The sequence below is a fragment of the Crocodylus porosus genome, unplaced genomic scaffold (assembly GCF_001723895.1).
Source record: "Crocodylus porosus isolate Cpor-Errol unplaced genomic scaffold, CroPor_comp1, whole genome shotgun sequence".
In the NCBI taxonomy this organism is placed as follows: Eukaryota; Metazoa; Chordata; order Crocodylia; family Crocodylidae; genus Crocodylus; species Crocodylus porosus.
This window is the reverse complement of record NW_017728943.1, coordinates 122,976,343-122,998,562: the sequence shown is the minus strand read 5'-3', so window position 1 is coordinate 122,998,562 and position 22,220 is coordinate 122,976,343. Positions and strand designations below refer to the sequence as shown.

At 43.2% G+C, this 22,220-nt stretch overlaps 1 protein-coding gene across 5 annotated transcripts in view; it reads left to right on the top strand.

Annotated features, from left to right (window-relative positions):
• The window catches only part of ADGB (androglobin), a 262,841-nt gene that overhangs the window by 4,471 nt on the left and 236,150 nt on the right, over positions 1-22,220 (top strand). For 3 of the 5 annotated variants that reach the window (XM_019550118.1, XM_019550121.1, XM_019550117.1), the window contains exon 2: positions 19,069-19,228. In XM_019550118.1, the coding sequence (XP_019405663.1) occupies positions 19,069-19,228 (160 nt within the window). Of the gene's footprint in view, positions 1-9,310; positions 9,445-12,906; positions 12,957-19,068; positions 19,229-22,220 lie in introns of those variants that run through there. The other 2 variants (XM_019550120.1, XM_019550119.1) reach the window with 2 other exon arrangements.

Genomic DNA, 22,220 nt, shown 5'->3' with positions numbered 1-22,220 from the left:
CCTTTTCTTTAGTATCTACCTCTTGCTTCAAGCTTTATCAAATTTGACCACTGTGGGTTTGTCAGAAAATGAATTCTTAATGTCATGCTGAGACTAGCAAATATGTAGTTAATTATAAATTATGTGTCTGGTATTACTTTTTGTTGAGAGCACTTCAAAAGAACAGGAGAAAATTCTGACATTCATTATATATGAGCTTTAATATTGGAAACGAAAGACACAGGGCATGAATCATTGCTTACCTTGGTGTAAGCTAAGGCCCAGATTCCCAAAGGGACTTAGGTGTGATAAGGTTTGCGATGCACAATTTTTGGTACCTAGCTCCAGAAGTGGAATTCACATAAAGTTAAGTGCCAAAGTTCTTTGTATAGCAATTAAGAGAAGTTATATATCTTCAAGCAGGATTTACAAGTCAGCATGCTGAGCAGGGGGAAGTCAGACAACAGGAGATGTTGAGGAGATGTGCTTTAAGAACTTTGCTGGTAAAATCTTTAGTGCTTTTGAGCTTGAGACAGAAGTTGCACATAAATCAGTTTAAGTAATCGGAAACCTGTTTAAGCCTGCAACAGAACAGAAATTTAGTGCACATAAACCAGTTTCAAAGTGGCTGAACCCAGCTGAATATATAAACTGGACGGATTTAGTATTAGACTTAACTGATTTAGATTAAACCAGTTTGTGGAACTTTTGTAGAAGAACCCCTTCCAATTCAAGTTACTTCACAGTTCCCCAGGATCCCAGGATGCTTTGCAGGTCTGGCCTGTGCTGTCTGCTTCAGTGGAGCAGAGCTGGCTCTACCCTCACCTGTCACAAAGCTGAGGCAGTAAAGGCTCTGCTCACTAGTTTGCTTCCTGCCTGTGTATGTCAGCTGGCTAGGATGGGGGCAGGGGAACAGGCCCCCTTGCTCAGGTCTGCACAGTGCAGGGGGAGGGAAAGCCCTCACAGTGGGGGGTTTTAGTTCTCCCCACGGCCTTGAGAACCAGGCTAGGATCACCCCAGCCTTGCCTGCTCACCGGCCCATGGCCTCTGAGAGGTGTGAGAGGTGATGGAGGGGAACACACTCCTGGCCCAGCAACAGTCCTCCCCACCAGGGATCTGTATGGGGGAGCCCTCACTGGGGGGGACTTTTTCCCCCCGCCTGCAGTGAACTGGGCTACAAAATCTCCAGCCCTACTCCCTTGCCTGTCATGCAGACCCATAAGAGGCAGGTGGCTGGAAGCAGGCAGGGTTGGGGAGAGATTGTCTGCTGACTCTCCCCCTACCTGAGGCTGACAGCAGGGGTGGGGATGGGGTTACCAGCAGCCAGTCAAGTGTGGGCTGCCAATCAGCTGGGTTTGGCAACCTTCAGTGTCCCATGGGATGGGAAGCCCGTCTGAATGCCCCTAGCTCCTGGCTTGGACCAGTGCAGGCGTCTTCCTGCCTTGGCCACTGCAATACTTAACGTTGGTTCAGTTCATTTTTGGTTCAATCTATGCAACTTGGAAAAACTTGCAAAGGTTGAATTGATTCCACCCTGGGCTTTTTGAACCGCTGCACTTAGCTTTTGTGTCCAAGAGACTATAGGTGCCTTAGCACTGAAGTGGAGTTTTTGAGGATTTCTTGAGGACGTTTTTCTTTTTCCACGTTTACGTTCATCTTCACCGCCATCATGACATAAAGCAGGGGTTCCCAAACTGTGGTACATGTACACTTTGAAGTATGCAAGATCTCAGGGGTGTGCAGGAAAAATTGCATAATGGTGGATTTAATTTTCATTATAATAATCAGTATTGAATAGGGTTACAATATAAAACGTATGCTGGTAGGGTTATGTGGTCAGCTGGTAAATCTGGAAGGGGGTACGCAATAAGAAAAAATGTGGGAATCTCTGCCCTAAAGCACCCTTAATACAAACAAGAAGCAGGCCCTTGGTTGCTGGAGCTAGGTGTTAAAAGTTTTTAAACCCTCTGATATACATGTTCTCTATATCATACCATATATAACATAAAATTGCCTGCTACTCAGGCATACACAAACATACAAACTTTTTTTTTTGCTTGATTAGTGACACAAATTGTAACATAGGATAGAATCAGGTGCTATTTCTTTGTTACTAGTGAGGACTAGAAATTCTGGCAACACTAGGAAAAACAAATATATTTGAGAAATTACCTAGAGTTGCAGTAATTCTGGTATTGTAGTCCAGACTAATCAGTCCCTCTTTACATTCTGTCAGTCCCTCATGTGATTAAGAACTTTTGGATGTCAACAGCCTAAGTTGAAGGAATGCCAACTCAGGACAAAATATCTCTCTTGTAATTCAACAAACTATCCAATCAGCCTTCTAGTCTTAGCTGTCAGGAAATATTTAGGTTTAGCTTCTGTTTAACGATATGTAGCAGATTTAAATCAAGAAGAGAAGGCTTGTGGAAGATTGTTATAAACTATTAAGATGTGATATCTTTATCTCCAGATAAATATTTTACAGGAAGACTTCCCCTTTCCTTCCTGTCATGAGAAAATAATCATCAGTCTTTTGCTGTTCCTTTAGTGGTCTTCCTGCCTGTCCGCAGGTGACAGTGATTCCCATTAATGAGTTGTGCATGTATACTCACTGCAGAATGCATTTGGCTTCAGCAGCGTTAATCCTGACAGGCAAGTCTATAGAATGATGTAGAAAGTTTGAGCAGGAGACAGATATTTTCTTAGCGGCTTTAAAAGTCCCTGTTTTCGCTGACTTTTTAGGAGAATTTTTATTTCAAAAAGTTCATTTAAGAAAACAGTTCTAGTGTTGAATACAGTAGACAAAGCAGCCATAAGTGCTTTAAAGTTTTCCTCTCAGTTTATTAGAGGAAGGAAATCCTTGTCATTGTTTGCCAAAATCAAATTAGAGTACAAGTGGAATAGAGAAGGAGCATTTTAATTGAAATAACTAGAATAACAGGAATTTCAAATGAGCTTGTTCATGTGTTGTAAGATATATGAAAATAGATTTTGAAAAATACTAGACTTTGAAATGGTGTCTGGGTTAACACTTTTTCATAGGCCGTGCAACTTCTCAGCAAAGAATTGAGCACATTTAGGTGCTCTGAATTAAAGATTTGGATGCGAGTCCGATGCTAGTAGTGTGAGAGTTTTGCCATTTGATTTCAGTGGGCCTTGATTTAACCCTTGAGATAAGAAGCGACTGGCTGGTGGAATGGCTAGCCTTTTTTCTTATTCTGTTGTGAGCTAGTGCCCCTCATTCCCCTGAATATTAAGGCCCAGATTTTCTTACCTTTTAATCAAGCACAACATCTTTCTTTATCAGCTAGGCTGTAAACAACATATTTTGGTCATTCTATCATGCAGGCACTGCAATGAGTTACTAAAGCCGGTGAAAGCTATGGGAATCTTTCCATTGACTTCAGTGAATTTAAGATCATGCCTGGAGGAACTACTGTTTTTCATTTTTGACTTTTCAGAGTATGCGGCTTTTGAAATATGGTACTGAAGGCATGGAAAGATGAACAAATTAAACCTCTGTAAAGGAAGGGGCTTGCTACTTAAAGAGGACCTTGTCAGCTTATCCCCTCTGTTAGGTCTGTCTGCTCTTAATCCTCAGTAAATCGAGCCAAACTGCAATAATTTACCTTTGATTAAAACCAGGGCAATATAACTGAAATTTTGCTTCACTTTTTATGAGTTATACGTAGATAAAACAGTTGCACCGAATTCACTTGAATCCTTATAAATCTTCTACCACTCATTTCTAAGTGTGTGAGTATGTAGTCTGCTTACTTTCCGTCTTTGGTTAGAAAAAAAAGAGCATGTTCAATTTTCCACCGCAATGAAGAGCTAACCTGCCAAAATGTTTTAGGTGGTAATGGTGGAATGTAGGAATTATTTATCTTCATGTGGAAATAGAGAAGTCTTTGCAGCAAGAGATGGGCTATCTGTATTTGGGAAAAGATTATGGCATGGCTCTGCAACTATAGGATAAAGGACTACAGGCAACCCCCATTTAATATGGTTTTGCTATAGTGCTCATTTAAAATATGTACCTGATTTCACTTAGCAGTCAGAGCATTTTGTTATAATGCTCAGTGTAGGGCTGGGGAGAAGGAACGACGGCGGCAGCAGCAAGTTCAGAGTTGAGTGACAGCCAGCAGGGGCCCAGGGCGGGGCAGGAGGAGAGTGGGATTTGCTCTTGCATGTGGTGCTGGAGCCGGCAGGGAGGAATGGTGGCAGCAAGAAAGCGGGGGGGAGGGCGGGCCCAGTGGTGGCATGACCACAGAGCCTGGGCTTGTACCCAGGGTCGGCAGGGCCCAGGGTGGGGCAACAGGAGCCCACAGCCAGCAGACAGGTGGGGAGGAGTGGTGGCAGCAGCAAGAAGGGGCAGGTGGGCAAGGGGTGTGTGTAGGGCCCGGGCTGGAGGGGCAGCAGGAGCGCGGGGCCTGGGGTGGCAGGACGTGCACATTGTCCTCTGCTTTAGGCCTCAGTGGGGCTGAGCCTGCAGAGCCTCCCCTGCTCCCTGGTTGCAGCCTCCCTACCCAGTTCCAGTCACATACTCGACCATGAAAACCGTCCTGAGCCTGCAGCAGTCTGGCTGATATTTCCAGTGTCAGGTGCCTCTGCTGGGCAGAGCAGGGCATGGGTGCTGGTGGGTGGGTGGCCCCACTGCTTCCCACGTGCTGGCCGGAACCCCACTGTCTAGGGCCTGCGCCGGCAAGTTGTGCAGAACCAATTATATTTATTTACATTAAATCCTACGGGGAACTGGGTTTCACTTAACGGTGTTTTGCACAGCACTCTGTTTCCAGAACCAATTATGAGCACTAAGCAGGGGTTGTCTGTAATGCTTTTTTTCCTCTGGGAGCTAAGACTTGCAGCATGCAAGTTGGATCCATGCTGCTTATGCCCAATAAAATCCAACAGAGTTTGGAATAGATTCATAGATGCTAGGGTCAGGAGGGACCTCAGCAGATCATCGAGTTTGACCCCCTGCCTAGGCAGGAAAGAGTGCTAGGGTCAGATGACCCCAGCCAGATGCTTATCCAGCCTTCAATAGATTTTAAGAGAGAGATTTTAAGAGATTGCTGTTATGTGACTTGATTAGCTCCCTGTAACAGGTTACTCTCCCTAACAGCATTCTAGTGGCCTATGAGGGGCACTCTTGAAGTCCTTTAATTCTTCACTTCTGTATTTTGTCTTGTATCCATCTTTACTCATCTGCCACATCTTGATGTAAATATTGTTTAGAGTTCTTACAAGTGGAAGGTTGCCTATTGTACATCTATGTTGGGGTTCTCAGCCACCACAGGTTTTTCCCCTGTCTTTCTCTAGCTAGGCCTACCAGCCTAAACCCCCCCAGGTAGGGTTTAACTCTGATTAAGATAAGATCTAGCTCCCTAATACTCTCTGGGCCCATGGCCCTCCTTTTGTGCCCACTATGGCACCAGGCCTTCTGGCCCCCTTTCACACTGCGCCCCTGAGTTTGTTGGGTCTTCTGCATCTTCAGGCTTGGCCGCTTTCTTATAGCTCGGGCTACTAGCCAAGATCCACCCGCTGGGACCCAGCTTCAAAGTCCTGCAGCCAGCTCTAGACCACTGCCCCTAAACGGCTACACCCGCTAGTGCATTGGGCCCTTTGGCCTTTTATGACTGCACCCCAAGACACTAATGAGGTCTCCACCTCCCCTATAGCCTCAACCACAAACCACTGGATTATCAGTCAAACACAAACATAAGCCCATGGGCTATAACTAAAAAAAAAAAAATTAAGGAAGGCAGTCTGCCAGCTCATGCTTTTCCATGGCTCTGTACTTCTGCTTCCCACCACCTGCTATGCTCCTTCTTGTAGGGCTGCCACAGCTTCTCTGGGTGTCATCAGTTTACCCCTTCTGCAGCCAAAATCCCCTTTGCCAGTTCAGCCCAGGGTTTTTATAGTTCTGGCCTGCCCCCTTCTGGTCCCCTGACTAGCTGACAAGCCTCAGCATTTAACCCCTACCCTGCTAGCAGGCTGTGCCTGGAAAATTCTGGTCTTAAAGGGATTGGCTTGCTTTCTGGTAACAGGGTAGCCAAGGTGATGCTGGGGGATCACACAAGTCTGCCAGAAAGGGATAAAAGGTAGTGAAGCGTGACCCTCAGTTACGCCTTGTCATCCAGCACCTGACCTACCAAGACAGAAGGATAAGTAGGCGACCCCCTTCTGGAGAAGACACTGCTTTGAAGGAAGCTGACCATCGACAACAGACTCCAGGGCCTCAGATAGGTAGATATACTGACACCAGTGCTCTCACAATCACTACAGCAGCTACTATACACTATAGTACATGGGTTTAAATGAGATTGGTTTGAATGGGAGAGTGCATGTGTGTGTGTATGTGCTACGGTGACCAGTGCCACCCATAACTCAGAGGTTGCCTTTATCATTTTATTGGTAACTTCACATCCCCTCCAATAAACTAGAATTTATTACGATTCTGTGAGTTGATCCTTTATAGCCAACACAGTCAGCATGCAAATAATATAGAACTTGATTTATTGAACCCAGACAATGTAATCACAGGTATAACAGGGCAGCAGTGGCTGCTAGGCTCTTAGTATTAGCAATGCAGTCAGCCGGTAGCCGCGGTGGGTGCTATTTTTATGCCCCTTTCCCCCACTCCCCCACATAAGTTGGTCCCTGGGGCTCCTGCCCCAGTCAGCCCTCATTAGTTATGTGACTCAGTGTAGTGAAGCCTGTCTCTCTCTGTTAGTAAAGGGCATGGATGATTGCTAGTTAGCTGAGAAAAATATTATCATGTAAATTCAGTAGTCTGCAAGGTAGATTATTTCTTATGCTCTAACATTTTTTATGAAATGACTCTGTTGCTGAGTGTTTTTTCTCTGCAGCAAACTTTGCTTTGGTAATTGTTTTGTATTATCTTATTTTACTACTGTTAAGCGATTATTTGTGGTTTTGCAGTACATGCATGAAATCACTAGGCTTAAGAAAGTACTAATACTATAAAGACTAAAAATGTCTAAAGTCTTGAAAATTGTGCAATCAGTTGTGAATAATGTTGAAAACTAATTCTGTAAATTTGGGTAGTATGTTTATTCACTTATCCTCATTTTTATGATCTACACGTGACCAGACTATTTTCAAGGTGTGTAAAAGTCATGCATACAGGTAGCTTCAAAATGTAATTTCTTGCCCAAAGTAACTTGCTGGATTGCCTGGGAGGCTGGACTTTTTTGCTTTTTTATTGAGCCAGTCTGATTCTGTTTAACACATCTGCCTATAGAGCAGGTCAAATTGGTCTAATATTATTGGTGTAGTCTTTATTACATGAAGTTGTAATTTTCATTATAAGTCATTCAGTGTCACAAATGCCATGGTATCATGGCATATGATCAAACCAGCGTGGGCAGAGTCTGCAATGTTTTTAAGCCAGCAGGAATGGTGTATTTTTGGAGCTAGTTTGCTAACGCTTTCTTGATAATTCTTAGGACTGAGAGGCTTGAGGCGAGTCTGATTAGTAGGATTGTGTCAAGTAGTTTTTGAGGATGAGCAGGGCACTTTTGTGTTTTAAGTGGCTGTTAGAAAGACTTTGTGAGGAAGGCATTGACTGCTTCTATTATCAGTAGGCCAAAACATCCCCTGTAAGTCTTGCCCATAAACAAGCAGCAGGAGTCCAGTTCACAGACTAGCGTAGTATTTCTGTAGCCCTGAGGGCAGAACCTCGAAAAATTGACAAATGAGAAGTATGTAGTTAGCTTGATGTTTTAAACATGTGAAACTGTGGGTGCAGGAGATTTATCATGGAGTCGCTCTTGTTTTCAAAGTAATGTTATTCATTCAATTTGTTAACTATTGCAAGCTTGAATTGGATTGGACTTCTTTGCTCCTGAATTCCTACCTTCCATGCTGTTTGTGCTACAATATTGCACGGTTGTAATCTCTGTATGTAGGGTGAAGAAACATGCAGCTTTAATATTTGTACAAATGCTGTTACTGTGGCCTGATAAAAATAGTGGTACACTTTGTGCCTGCATGTTGTCTTTCCTGCCCAAGTGTAAATGATCACTTTTTCACGTTAGTTTTTTGTACCTGTTTAAGTAGTTTTGTTTACATGTGGCATTTCTAGTCTATGACTTTTTATCTCAGAAATAGGTTGAGTATATCTGTAGGTTTTGGTTAATGTGTAGACATTCTAGCATACAAACCATGTGAATTTTCTTACAATGGGATGAAGTTTGAGATTTCAAAATTCTTGTGGGTTTGCCTTTCATTTGTGCTGCATGTACACACTTTCCTTCTGACTTTAACCTGTTCATGGTCAAGGAATTTTTCTCCTTGGTGGAGCATAACCATGCCTAGTGTTCCTGTACAAGGTTAGTTTGGTATAATACGCGTTTTTTTGCAAGCTGGTGCCTATTAAAAACTGAGGTTGAAAAACCAAGATGTTAAAGAGAATATTTTCAAGAGATCCTTAATAAACCTTAACCCAGCATTAAATACACAGGCACTGTATTGCTTGCAGAATATCCCCAAACTTAATACCAGTGTAGAACCCTTCATTTTGGAGAAAATTAAGTCAATTCTGGGTTTAAAGAAAGAACTTAGTAGGTACATCTGCAGTAGTGCAAATAAAAGCAAGAAAGTAACGTGAATAGCAAAATGCTTAATTTATTTGATTTATTCAAATAATTTAATTATCAACTGCTGAAGAAAGAAGGTCTGATGGATTGTAACAACAAGAATGGAACAGTATTTCTTACAGTATGAGCAAAAGTTTATAGTAAAATGATAATATGGTGGATGAAATAAATGGTAGACTAGCAACAGAGAAGAGTGAGTGGGTTGCAGAGAAGTGTACAAAATAAATATGCATTGTGAAAAGTCCTAGAAAATGCACAGGAACAAAATGCTAATCAACATTGATCCTTTAATTATTTTATTATTATTATTGTGGCTTTATTATTTTAATTGGCTTTGAAAAACCTTTTAATAGTCTTGATGAAGACATTTTATGGGAAATAGTAGCCAGTTATGGGGTATTCCAAAGACAGAGTACTATAAGATTTTCTGAAGTCTGGGTGATAATGGCTAGCTATGGAATATCTCAAAATATCTCTTTCTGAAGACAATTAATTTTGTTTAACTGTCCTCCAAAACAGTTAACAGGGTGGTTTAATGTAGTAATAGGGGTTGAATAAGTACATGCATTACAGCTTCTAATTTCTAGACAGACCGTAGATTGCCTATGAAAAAAGCGGTGGCATTCCTTGGATTGACAGTAGAAAACTTGAGGACCTAGGCTTTGTGGATGACATCTTTCTCCCTTTATGTGTAGCTATGCCAAGCAGATAAAAAGTTAAATGACAATTGATATAAGGAAGAAAATAGGACCAGTGGTTTCCATAAAAAAGACCATGATAGCAGAAATGGATAATATACTCAGTATTATATGGTTAGGAGGAAATAGAGACAACTGAGGTATCTAGTTGTTTTAGTAATCTAGTAGCAGATAATTTTTCTTCCAGACAACAAGTTTAAGAGGCAGGAATAAAAACGGAAAAAAAAGAAAACCAGCTGGAAATAAGACCTGAAGTAACAGAAAACCTGCTGATATGTGTGAAGAAGAATCTGTGTAATAGCAGTATAACATAAAAATCAATGCTAATTTATGGAGGAGACAAATAGACATGGATAACAACACTTTTAGCAAAATTATATATTTTTGACTCAGGGTATATAGGAAGAATAGGATTCATGTAATCTCAAATATTTGGGATGTTTTGGACAAGGCTACAAATCTGGAAATATGTAAAAACACCAGCCAGATACCAAAAACTTAAATGACTAAAGAAAGCTCAATGAACACGCATTGGGTACATAGCAAGAATGAGAGCGGTAAGATAACGGATTAAACAGAAAGCGTGTAACAGAGCCCCTAGCCTGTTACTAAGAGGGGGAAGCCCAGAGACATGGTACCTTCGAGAGGGTCCTTGGGGGATATAATCCAAAACTTTAGACTGTGGAGGGGCTGCTGCCAGGCCCAGAGCTCTGGGAGAAGTGACAGTCAGCTTCCATAGGGCTGAGAGATACAACCCAAGTCTCGCTTGATGGTGATGTTAGGCAGTAGAACTGAGCTGCTAGAGTGCCAAAGGATTAAATTAGGAAGCTGCAGGATTCAGACCCTGAGCAGAGGCTGGCCGAGGCCCAGCAAACTGTGTCTGAGCTTATTAATGCCTTGAGCACCAGTACAGAGGGTGCAGGAGCCCTGAGAGGTGGTGCAGAGGGCCTGAGAGCCCCGAAAAACTGGACAGAGGGTAGAAAGAGCCCACTGACAGAGCTGAAGAAAGAGGGAGCCCAATAAACAGTGAAGAGTACAGTGGGATACTTAAAGCTACACCCTGGTTATTGGAAGGCAGTCTCCCAAATGTTCCTAGTAACATAGTTGTGGCAGGCAGGAATGAGGGAGATGATGAATGGAGTGGCTAAGGTTCCTAAACAGGTCTCTGTGGGCCACTAGAGGTCTCCCAGAGCATTTATACATATTTATGCAGCATTTTTCGTGTTGCAACGCTCCGACACGCTGGATCTCTGGTGCAGACTCGATTAATCGAGTCTGCTCTGCACGCGAGCTGATGCGCAATGTGCTGCGCTGCTTGCTGTTGTGTAAGTGGTGGAATGCATATTAGTGCAGCGAAAATGGCGGCGGTATGCTTTTGAATGAAAACACCTGTGTGTATTAGTTCAAAAGTGAACCCCACCATTTTCTGCGCGCTGGCTTGCATTTCACCACTTATACAACTGCATGCATCACAGTTGCTTACATATGTAAAAATGTATATGTACATAGGTACATACTGTGGTGCGTACTTATGTAAAAATACCTCAAGTGGCTTTGGGGAACTGAGGCCTGTTGCAAGATAATGGCAAGAAATATTAACAAAAACCTGGGGGTAAGCTGAGAAAAAGCATAAAGATTTGTCCAGGAACAAATTTTTTTAGAAATACTGTATACTTGCTACAGGGCCCAAAAAGAGACAAGAATTGAATAATGCAGTGGTTCTCAAACTTTTTAGACTCAGGGCACCCCTTGGAAAATGCTAGCTTTTAGCTTTCACTCATTTTTTTTACTAGAAAAAAGAGTAATTTTGTTACAAAGTACTCCGAAGGACTATATCAGGTCAGATTGTTTTTAACCTTATGAATTTCTATTTCAAATATCTGTGTTTAACTTGTGAATCATGTTTGCATACCTAATAGTGCTAATATTGCATAGCACCCTATTGCACCCTCGAAAGACTCTCAAGACACCTGATTGAGAATCACTTGAATAAGGTGTAGTTCAGGGAGAACGGATGCATTCAGCAGCAGTTCATAAGTTTTTGAGTGGGGATGTGAAGATGTATAATAGCAGTGGACGAGAGGAGAAGTTGGAGGTATGAACTGTGGATGGTGAGGCAGCAGAAAGGCAGGATATGAAGCCATGAAGGACTGAACTACAGATAGCAGCAGAGTGTATCAAAACAGAAGTAGGATTGAAAACTAGCAGGAAAGAAGTTTGTGGAGAATTTGTTTAGTTAGGATCTATTATTTGTTAAAAGACTAGAAATATGTATGTGCTGTTGTACATTAGAGTACGATCTGAATCTGAGAAGGGCCAGCAGTTTGTAACGATACAGCTATATGTCATTTTGTAGAAGCTGCTCTTTGCAAAACTCTTTCCACTTTTTATGTTGCATTATTTCTAATTAACATGATGAAAGTTTTATGTACCAGGGAGACCATGCAAATGAATATGGACAATGCAAATGAATATGATCAAAATAACATACTAAAATAGCACTGAAGGCAATCAATTAATTTAATGTATGAATTGAGTAGATTATATTTTAATTAATTAGGAATTTATATATTCAAATTGGTATTTCCTAGCTAATTCTAATTAAAACAAATTAGATATTTAATTAGACCATCCCTATATTATTATGATTTATGAAAAACAAAAAAAGTTACATTCAGCAGGAGAACTATGGGGTAGAATATGAATTAATTGTACCTAGATTTTTTTCATCTTCAAAGGATTTTGAGGTGAGGTTTATTATTCTCCATTCATCTCATGGAGCCAAGGTAGTCTTTAGGTTTTTTAGGGAGCTATCCAGGAATTAACAACTGAGGAAAAGCACTCTTTTTTTTTCCTTTCATAGGGTAGGCAGAGTATAATAGATGTTTGACAGAACAAATAAAAACACCGGTCTAAATCTGCAATAGTATTTTGGTGCCCTAGTGTTTGTCCTTTAGGTATCCTGGTGCTGCCTAGTTGAACTGTCATCTCTGAATAAGGTACCTGGATTCCATTTTGATTGATTCATTGGATAATTAAGTGAGAAGTGAGGAAGCTGCATGTGGAGTTGCCTAATCTAGCCAATAGGAAGTGCTGAGGAGAGGGCTGGTACTGAAGTCCTGTCCTTCTAAAGTAGCCAGGTATTTAAACATAGGTTTCCCACATTCCAGGAACATGTACTAGCCGTCAGGCTGTTGTGCATCTTGGGATGATTCTCTTGTTGATTTTGTTCCGGTTTTTTAAAATAATGACACCTTTTTTTGGCAAACGAGATTGAGAGAAAATGAAATTGCTTCTCCATCCCTGTGGCTTAAGAACTCACCTGAGATATAGGAGAGTCAAGTTAAAGAATATTCTCCAGTGCATATTATTATATTATTTGTATAACATGGAAAAGTTTCAACAGGAGAGAGACTCACCAAGAATAGTAGATAACCCTATGAGCAAAACATCCTTTAAGGATATGGGACATCTGGTCTCACACTTTGATTTTAAATTGGTCATAGTACGTATTTTGTCTTCCAGCTGATTGTCCTAATAATATCACATAATTGATTACTTTGTAGCCCTTAAAGTCCCATTTCTTGCTTGTTTTTGGCCAGGCCTGTCTGACAAGTGTGTTCTGAGAATGGCTGCAGGATTCTATCCCAAGGTAAGAAGCTTAGAGTGCTTAGTTTGAGCTAGGGTGCTGAGTAGCTTGGCAGCATCAGGACATAGGTGGTTTTACCACAAGCAGAAAGTTGCCCCATGATCCTCCAAAACTCAGCTGCCCTGTTTACAGTGCTGCAACAGTAGATCCTGGCAATAATGGGGTCAAACAAGCCCTGCTTACCTGCGCCCATTGATACTAAACTGGAAATTCCCTAGTGCAGTTGTTTTGGGCTTAATACTCTCACAGCCTCACTAAAAGCCCAAAGCTTCAGGAGTGCATTCAGGGATATGAACCTAAAGCCACTTCACTGATGTATTTTTGAGTTTGGTGTGTGTTAGTGGACCTGGTGAGCAAAGATGAGCAGGGGGTGCTTGGTCCTATTCTTGCCAGGACCTACCATCAGTACAGCAGTGCCTCTCAGTGGTACATACAGTATGAATTGCATGTCTAGCTCTGTGATTTTAACCTTTTGGTCTCTACCCCAAAATTCCTTCCGTTTCATTTAAATGCATGGCAGTAAGTTAGAGTAGAAACACTAGGGATATGGAGCGCTGTGAAAAATGGCACACAGAGTTAAAAGCATATGGTTAAAGAGTTCAGATACAGGCACGTCTTGAAGGTTCTGTTATAAGATGGTTCAGTTATTTGGTAAAGACTCACTTTTTATGAACTAATTCAACCATGGCTCTTTTTCTAGAAATCATGGAAGAAATCTTCAAGAGGGATCTTAATGCAGAAAGGTTGTTGGCCTCCTGTCATTTGGTTTCAGTAATCTCAGAGATTATCTGTAAGTTAGTTTTTGGCAATGAATTCCTGTAAAGCACCATTAGAAAAGTTCAGATCAGTGAGGGCCAACCTTCTGGGTGTGCCACCGGCAGAGCCAATTTCACGGGGGGGGGCACACTGTGCTCCCCTACCAGCTGGAGCACTCGCTATCAGACGCAGCACCAGCACTCTCAGGGAGGGACATGAGCCTGCCCTCTCCCCCCATGTGTCACCTATGTATATGTGTATGCATGCAGGTTTGTATTTATGGATATCTAATATATAAATCAAGGACATGAATATGCAATAGAAAAGGCCTGGCTTGGCAGTAGGATTGTGGGAAAGGGTGTGGGAGCCATAGCGAATCACAAATGAAATGCAAGTCAGCAATATCTTTCAATTGAGAAAAAAATCAAATTGAGACTTATAAATAGGATGGTTATAGGCAAGACCCATGAAGTAATTATTGAAAGTTAGGGTTGGAAGGGACCTTAGGAGGTCATTGTTGACAGGAAAGCATCAGGGTCTCTGCTTGAATAAACCCAGAGGGTTGTTCTGCCCTTTACTCTGTCAATTAAAGTTTTGGTGGCCCTAAAAGGGACTCTTCCCTAGGTATAGACCTACGGCCTGGTCCTATCCTGAGGGCAATAAACCAGTAACTCCAAGACAATCAGATATAAGTTCAATGAAAAAATATAACAAATCCAGTCGCTAACATAACAGCATTAACAAGAAATAAGAATCACAAGGTAGAACAGTATACAGGCAACCCTTGCTTAACGCTGTTTCGCTCAGTGGTATTTCACCATAACGCTCATTTTACATTGATACCCGATTCCGCTTAACGTTCAGCGAGTTTCATTATAATGACCATGGGCATCATACAGCTGGCAGCAGGGAGCGTAAACTAGCACCACAGCACATCGGCAGCACACAGCCTCCTTGTGTGATTTAGCACCCCTTTGTCTGTGTCGCCATCTTGGTTCGTCAAAAAATTGGTTTAGCTTAACACTTGTTTTTTCAGGAACCAATTAAGAGCGCTAAGTGAGAACTGCCTCTATACAATACTAGCCAATTTCCTGTCTGGGCCTGCTCCCCCTTCCTTCCAGCTGCTTGGAATCCAGGCCTGCTCCCCCCTCACTGCTCTGTCCCCCCCATCATGGCGGCGGGCTGCCTTCTGTCGGAACACCTCCTCGCACTCTGGTTGACTGTTTGTCAGCCAATCAGAGAGTGAATAAAGCGTTATGGACGGACAGACAGATGTAGGCTTTGATGGTATCAGATTTTACAAATAACAGCCAAACCCGCCACTGAGGTACCACAAGAGGGCAGCCAAGAGCACTAAGCGCCTGATGTGGAGACTGCGAGCGTTACTTCAGACTTAGCCATGGTCACTGAGGCTGTCTCTGCCCTTCCCCAAATGGGTACCAAGCACCTCGAATACAAAGGCAGATGAAACTTTACCCTCATGAAGGATGGCAAATAGATCAGGCAGGTGCGTTCATGTATGGTGGGAATCTCTCCACAGCTCAGTGAATCCTGGGAGTTCAGCCCCTTGCTCACACAGGCGCCCTTTCCCTCAAAACAAACACTTCATACTCCCTCTCAGAGATGCAGACATGACCAGTCCTTTCACAAACTCTTGCAACCCAGCACTTCATTATCATATTTTTCCTGCCATGATGGTTGTATAATCCTGACAGACTTTGCATGCTTCCAGGTGGGAAGGAGGTCGCAGCATCACCAAGGTCAGAAGTTCACAGATTTCAGAGGCTTGTAACCCCTAGTCATCCTACACGTGTGACTAGGCCAGGACTTACTGCTAACAGTTATCTAGTCCAGCCCCTGAACAAACTAGGAATATCCCCAACTAGATCATACCAGCCAAAGCTTTGTTTAGCCCAGCGATGGAGCTTCTACCACCTCTCTGTGTAACCTCTTCCAGTGTTTTGCTACCCTCCTAGTGAGGAAATTCTTCCTAATATCTAACCTAAACTTCCTTTGCTGCAACTTGAGACTGTTGCTTCTTGCTCTGTCATTTGCCACCTCTGAGAACTGTCTAGCTCCATCCCCTTTTGAACCCCCACCCCCTCTTCAGGTAGTTGAAGGCTGCAATTAAATCCTCTCTCGGCCTTCTCTTCTTTAGATTAAATAAGCCCAGTTCCCTCAGTCTTTCCTTATAAATCATATCCCCCAGCCCTCCTCACCATGTTTGTTGTCCTCTGTTGGACTCTCCAATTTGTCCACATCCTTTCCATGGTGGGATGTCCAAAAGTGAGCACAGTACTCCAGATGTGGCTTCACCAGTGCTGACTAAGGAATAATCACTACCCATGACCCACTGGCAACACACCTACCAATGCAGCCCAGTATGCCACTAGCCTTCTTGGCAACAATGGGACACTGCTGGCTCATAGTCAGCTTATTGTCCACTGTAACCCCCAGGTCCTTTTCTGCAGAGCTGCTGCCCAGCCAGTTAGCCCCCAGCCTATACTGGTACATGGGATTGTTCTGTCCTAAGTGCAGGACTTTGCACTTGTCCTTATTGAACCTCATGAGATTTCTTTTGACCTAATCCTCCAATTTGTCTAGGTCACTCTGAATCCTAGGCCTACCCTCCAGTCTATTTATTACTTCCCCAGCTTGTTGTCATCTGAAAACTTGCTGAGGGTGCGGTCTATGCCATCATTCAGGTTGTTGATGAAGACACTGAACAAAACTGGTCCCAGGACTGACCCCTGGGGCACTCCACTTGATACCAGCTGTCAACCAGACATGGAGCCATTGATTACTGCTCTCTGAGCCCTTCGCTGCAGCCAGTTTTCTTTCCACCTTACAGTTCATTCATCTACCAGGTCTCCATTATCCCTATGATGTCATAATTATTTGCATTGAGCAGGTGGACGAGCTCCTCCTCCTTATTCCCCAAGCTCCTGGCATTTGTGTACAGGCAGGCAAGATTTTCCCTTGGGGGCTCTTGCCTTGCCCACAGATTGTGCCAGGGCTGGGGCAGGGGTGGGCTCCCTTAAGTGCTTGCATGCCAAAGCCAGTGCTCTTATATTCTTCCCTTGTTATTTGTCCAAGTTTCCACTTCTTATAAGCTTCCTTTTGTTTATTTTGTTTACCAAAGAGATCCCTGCTAAGCCAAGCTGGCTTCTGCCATATTTGCTAGTCTTCCTGTACATCGGGGTGATTTGTTCCTGCACTCTTAGTAAGGCTTCTGTGAAGTACAGCCAGCTCTCCTGGACTCCTCTCCCATCCAGTCTACCTTCCCAGGGGTCCTGCCCATGAGTTCCCTGAGTGAGTCAAAGTCTGCTTTTCTGAAGTCCAGGTTCCTTACTCTGCTCCTGTCCATCCATCCTTTCCTCAGGATCCGGAACTCAATCATCTCATAGTCACTGCTGCCAAAGTTGCCATCCACTACTACATTCCCCATCAATACATCCCTGTTTGTGAGCAGCAGGTCAAGAAGAGCATGGCCCCTAGTTGGCTTCTCCAGCACCTGCACCAGGAGGTTGTCCCCAGTAGTCTCCAAAAACTTCCTGGATTGCCTGAGCACTGCTGTATTGCCCTCACAGCAGATGTCAGGGTGATTGAAGTCCCCAGGAGAAGCAACGCCTGTGATCAGGAAACTTCTGCCAGCTGTTTGAAGAAAGCCTAGTCCAGACCCCTATCACAACATCACCCTTGTTGCTTTCCCCACTGACCCTAACCCAGAGCCTCGCAACAGGCTGATCTCCAGTTTCATATTGGAGTTTTGAGCAGTCATATGGTTCCTTTATATAAAGTGCAACTTCTCCTCCTCTTCTCCCTTGCCTGTCCTTCCTGAACATTTATACCCATCCATGGCAGTGCTCCAGTCATGTGAACTATCCCATCAAGTCTCTGTTATTCCAATCACGTCATAGCTTTGTGATTGTGCAAGGACTTCCAATTCTTCCAGTTTGTTTCCCAGGCTCAGTGCATTTGTGTACAGGCACCTGAGGTAACTAGTTGATTGCCCTGATTTCTCAGGAAGTATGAGAGCACCTCCCTTGTTGCCCCTCCTGCTTGCTCTTCCTGTCTCCTGCTTTCCCACTTACCTCAGGGCTTTGGACTCCATCCCCCCTACAAAACTAGTTTAAAGTCCTCCTCACTAGGTTAGTGAGCCTGTCTTCAAAGATACCCTTCCCTCTTTTTTTTGGGTGGATCCCATTTCTTCCCAGCAATCCTTCTTGGAAGAACATCCCATGGTTGAAGAAGCCAAAGCCCTGCTGGGGACACCACCTGTGCAGCCAGGTGTTGATCTGCAGGATGCACCTGCTCCTTTCCCTTAACCAGAAGAATCAATGAAAACATAACCTGAGCCCCAGACCTCCTCACTTTTGCACCCAGAGCTCTGGAGCCACTTTTGATCTGCTCAGGGTCTCCCCTGGAAGTATCATTGGTACCCACATGGATGAGCACCATGGGGTAGTAGTCAGAGTGCCGGATGAGTCTCGATAGTCCCTCTCTGACATCTCAGATCTTGCCTCTGGGCTGTCAGCAGACCTCCCAAGACAATAGGTCAGGTAGGTAGATGGCTCCGTCCATCCCTGAAGAAGGGAGTCTCCAACACTGCCACCCATCACTGCTTCTGGATGGCAGTCATCTCAATCCTTCCCACTTTGAGTCCTGGCCTGCCTTTCTCCACCAATGGAACATGCTCTTCCCTCTCTGCTGGTAGAGCTACATGTCTGTTCTCCAGACAAACTACTGCAGGTGGAGGTGAAGATCTTGGCTTTCTGCCATAAGTCACAAGCCTCCAGTTTCCACCCTCTTGGGTATGCATGTCCTTTCTCTTCTCTAGTGCTGTGTCTGGCATTTCTTCCTCCACAGTCCTGGAGGTCTCCAGCATTGAATCCATGAACGCCTTATGGCAGAAGATGCTTCGGAGCCTAGCCAGCTCCTTCTGTAGTTCTCTTGCCTGTTCCCTGAGACACACCACCAGGAGGAGCTGCTCACATTGCAGGCACTCCCCAACCTGGCCATCACTGGAAGGCACCCGCAAGCCGCAGTCTCCATAGCGCCAAATTTGGACCTGGGTGGAAGCGTGTATGGTGAGTGGTTCTGCCTGGATAGAAGTCTCACAGATCCAATCAGAGGCAGTGGCAGTGACAGTGACTCTGGCATTGCAACATCCTTCAGCCATTGTGAGCTAATTCTCAAGAACTCAGCAACTGTAATGGAATCCTTCTGTTCTCAACTGTTCACTATACTGTTCCCAAATAGTAAATTATGAAAGTTTGGTGCTTGAAGATTCTCAAAAGTATGTTTCTTTTCTTCAGTATATTCTTAATTTTTAATTGTGATGTTGATTGCTTTCCAGGGGAAGCTCTGTTTCAAGCACTATGGGTACTGCTGCTGAATCAAAGAAAGGGAGGTTTCCCATTTGGCCAGAATGGAATGAAGCAGATATCAATGCAGAAAAGTGGGATACAGGAAAAACCGGAAAAGAGAAAGATAAATCTGGAAAAAGCCCTGTTTTAGTAAGTTGACTGTGTTATTTCAAGTTTGTTTATTTATTTTAACGTATGCTTAAAAGAGTAACACTTTGGCCTAACTTCGGTATAATGTTTCTGACAAACATTATTTTCTTTAATATATCTTTGAAATCATTGTCTAACTTTTTAAGTGGCTTCTCACTAAGGTAATTCCGATCTTAACATATTTTGCCTAATTTTATTCATTTTTAAAAAATTTCCATATTAATTAGCACATGTTTGTACAACAGTTCTCAAAAATCCATCAAAGTAGAAAATAATTCAGAATAGAATTAACATGGGACCAGTTTGGGGTTCAAACAATTTGTTAGAAAAAGATACAAGTGCAATCCTTACCTAGCAGAGCTGCTATTATAGACCACAAGTTTAGAAAAGGGATTCCCTTTTCAAACAATTATGGTTATGGGGCTGTGTGCCAGTTTGGGGCCCAAGTCTTGCCACATACACTTCCATGTAGCAAATACATTTTACTTTATCTGAACTGCCTTCTGCAGCCATGGGGTGCTTATACACAAGTATGGAGGCTGCTCCTACATGCTGTAATTACAACGCTGTCAGAGCAGACTCAATTAATCGAGTCTGCTGGAGCATGGTAATTACTGCGCTGCAGCAGCCTCCATGTCTTGTGTATCAGTGTCCCAGCAGTTCAAAATGGTGGCAAGGGGTGCTTTATCTAAAGCTTATTGAACAAGCTTTAAATAAAGCACCCCCGCCACCATTTTGAAGCTTGGAAACACTGATAGTTGAGATGCTCCAGGTGCTTTAATTAGAGCGGCTCTCCTAATTAAAGCCCCCCACTTCCCCAGAGCATGTGTATAGATGCCAGGAGAGCATAAGAGTTGTCTTGAGGAGACATAGAGCTAATTTTCAAGAACTCAGCATCTATAATGGAATAGTTTCTGAGTTTTTTTGTCTCTCTACTGATATCAAGATTGGTGTGCCTTCTGGGAAGCAAAAATGAAGTGACATGCCCTTTTCCTGTTACATAGGGCCCCTCTACACATGCAGATAAAGGCACAATGGGATCTGATGCACGGTTCAAAACAAAATTGTGCCTTCTGCCATGTCTCACATGCATGGGATTGTGGGATGGTGCATTAGATCCCATTGTGCTTTATCACAGGTGCAGGGGGAACTTGGGATTCCAGGCTCCCCCTATACCAGCTCCTGCATTTGCAAGCCCTGCAGCTGATGAGACTCACAGGAGGGAAGGCATTCCTTGTGTTGCCCACATTGTGAGTCTGGCAGCTGACTTTCTACTGCTACTGCTACAAGCCCTGCACATTGCAAATCTTGCAGTGGGGACATGTCAGCTGACAATGCTGCCCCTGCTGCAAATTCCACATTGGGAATGCTGCCAGAAATGTGAGCCTTATCAGCTACAGGGCTGATAGTGGGTGGTGTACCCCTGTGGCTGTGAGCTCCCAGTTGATGGGGCTCCCAGCCACCTGGGAGCACTTGGTCATATGTTTAGTTAATGGCATGATTAGAACAAGCTTCAAAGTTATTCCAATTTTTTGTGGAATGACTTTGCAACTTATTTCTTGTTTCATCACACCATTCATTGGTTGAACATGCAGTTGTGTCACAGCCTAAGCCATGATTTACTGGTTAATCACATCTTAAGTATAACGTGTAGAGGGGGCCATAGTACCAGGTAAGTTTGTGATTAGTCAGTAAACTAAGGAGGAAAAATACATTAAAAAGAAAAAAGGCTGTTTAGTAAGCCCTCCAGTATTACTTGGTGATGTTTATGCCTTTGACATATATTATTGTGGAATGGAAATTCATGTTAGAATCTTATCCATAATCTGATTTATACCTACAGGCTGTATTTTCTATATATGTGATACATATATAGGATCATAGGAAAGCAGGGATGGAAGAAACCTCACAAGGTCATCTAGTCCAGCTCCTTGCTCAAGGGTTGATCAACTCAACTAAACCATTCCAGTCAAGTGTCTGTCCAACCTGTTCTTGGAAATTTCCACAGATGTAGATTCCACAACTTCTAGGTAGCTTCTCCCAATGCTTGCCCATCCTCACACTCAGAAGGTTCCTCCTAATCTCCAACTTAAATTTCCTTTGCTGCAATTTGAGGTCATTGCTCCTAGTTCTGTCCTCTGTGGACACAGAAAAGCCCTTCTCCATCCTCTGTGTACTGCCCTTTAGGTATATAAAGACTTATCACATCCTGCCTCAGTCTTCTTTTCTCCAGAATAAATAACCGTAGTTATTCCAGCCTTTCCTTACAGACCCATATAGTTGCTACAGGTTGTGTATGCATATTTATGTATAAATAAGTATCTGGTCCCTCCAGCTAAGTTTAAATTTAAGCAAAACATCAAATAGATATGTCGTAAAGTGGGACTTAGGAGTCCTGCACCCTATTCCCAGTAGTGCCACTAGCCTGCCAAAGCAAGGTATCTCAGTTCTCTGTGTTTTTGTTTCTTTCTTCTCTGATCCTTTGTCTTTCTGGGGTCATGCTTTAAAGGGTAGCACAGTACACTGTAACACAAATAATAAGTAAAAATAATTATAATTGAAAATCTGTTGTTTTCAGCAACTTTCAAGGCATTTTGCAGGTCACATAAGCCTCTTGCATCAAGCTATGTGCAGCTTTCACTTGTTTGATGTGGGAGAGGGATGCTAAAAGTGTTCATCACACCACATGTGATTATACTTTTTAAAGAGCTTTATGTAGTTACCATCTTTGAGCAGCTGGGAAAAATTCAAGTTCTTGCAGGTTAGCCCACTTAGAAGGAGCACTAGGTGATGGATTCTGGTATGAGAATGTACAAAATCCTGCTTTTCTGAAGACCAGAGGAATCTACTTGGAGACAGTTTCTCTCTTCACAGTTCTTGACTCAACAGCCCTTTTTCTCTAGGTTTCTCTCAAGGCAACGTACCACATATCTTTCAGGTTGCTGTGCCTTGTTTCTCACTTTTCTCAAGCCTGTCTCCCATCCTCCTCTCT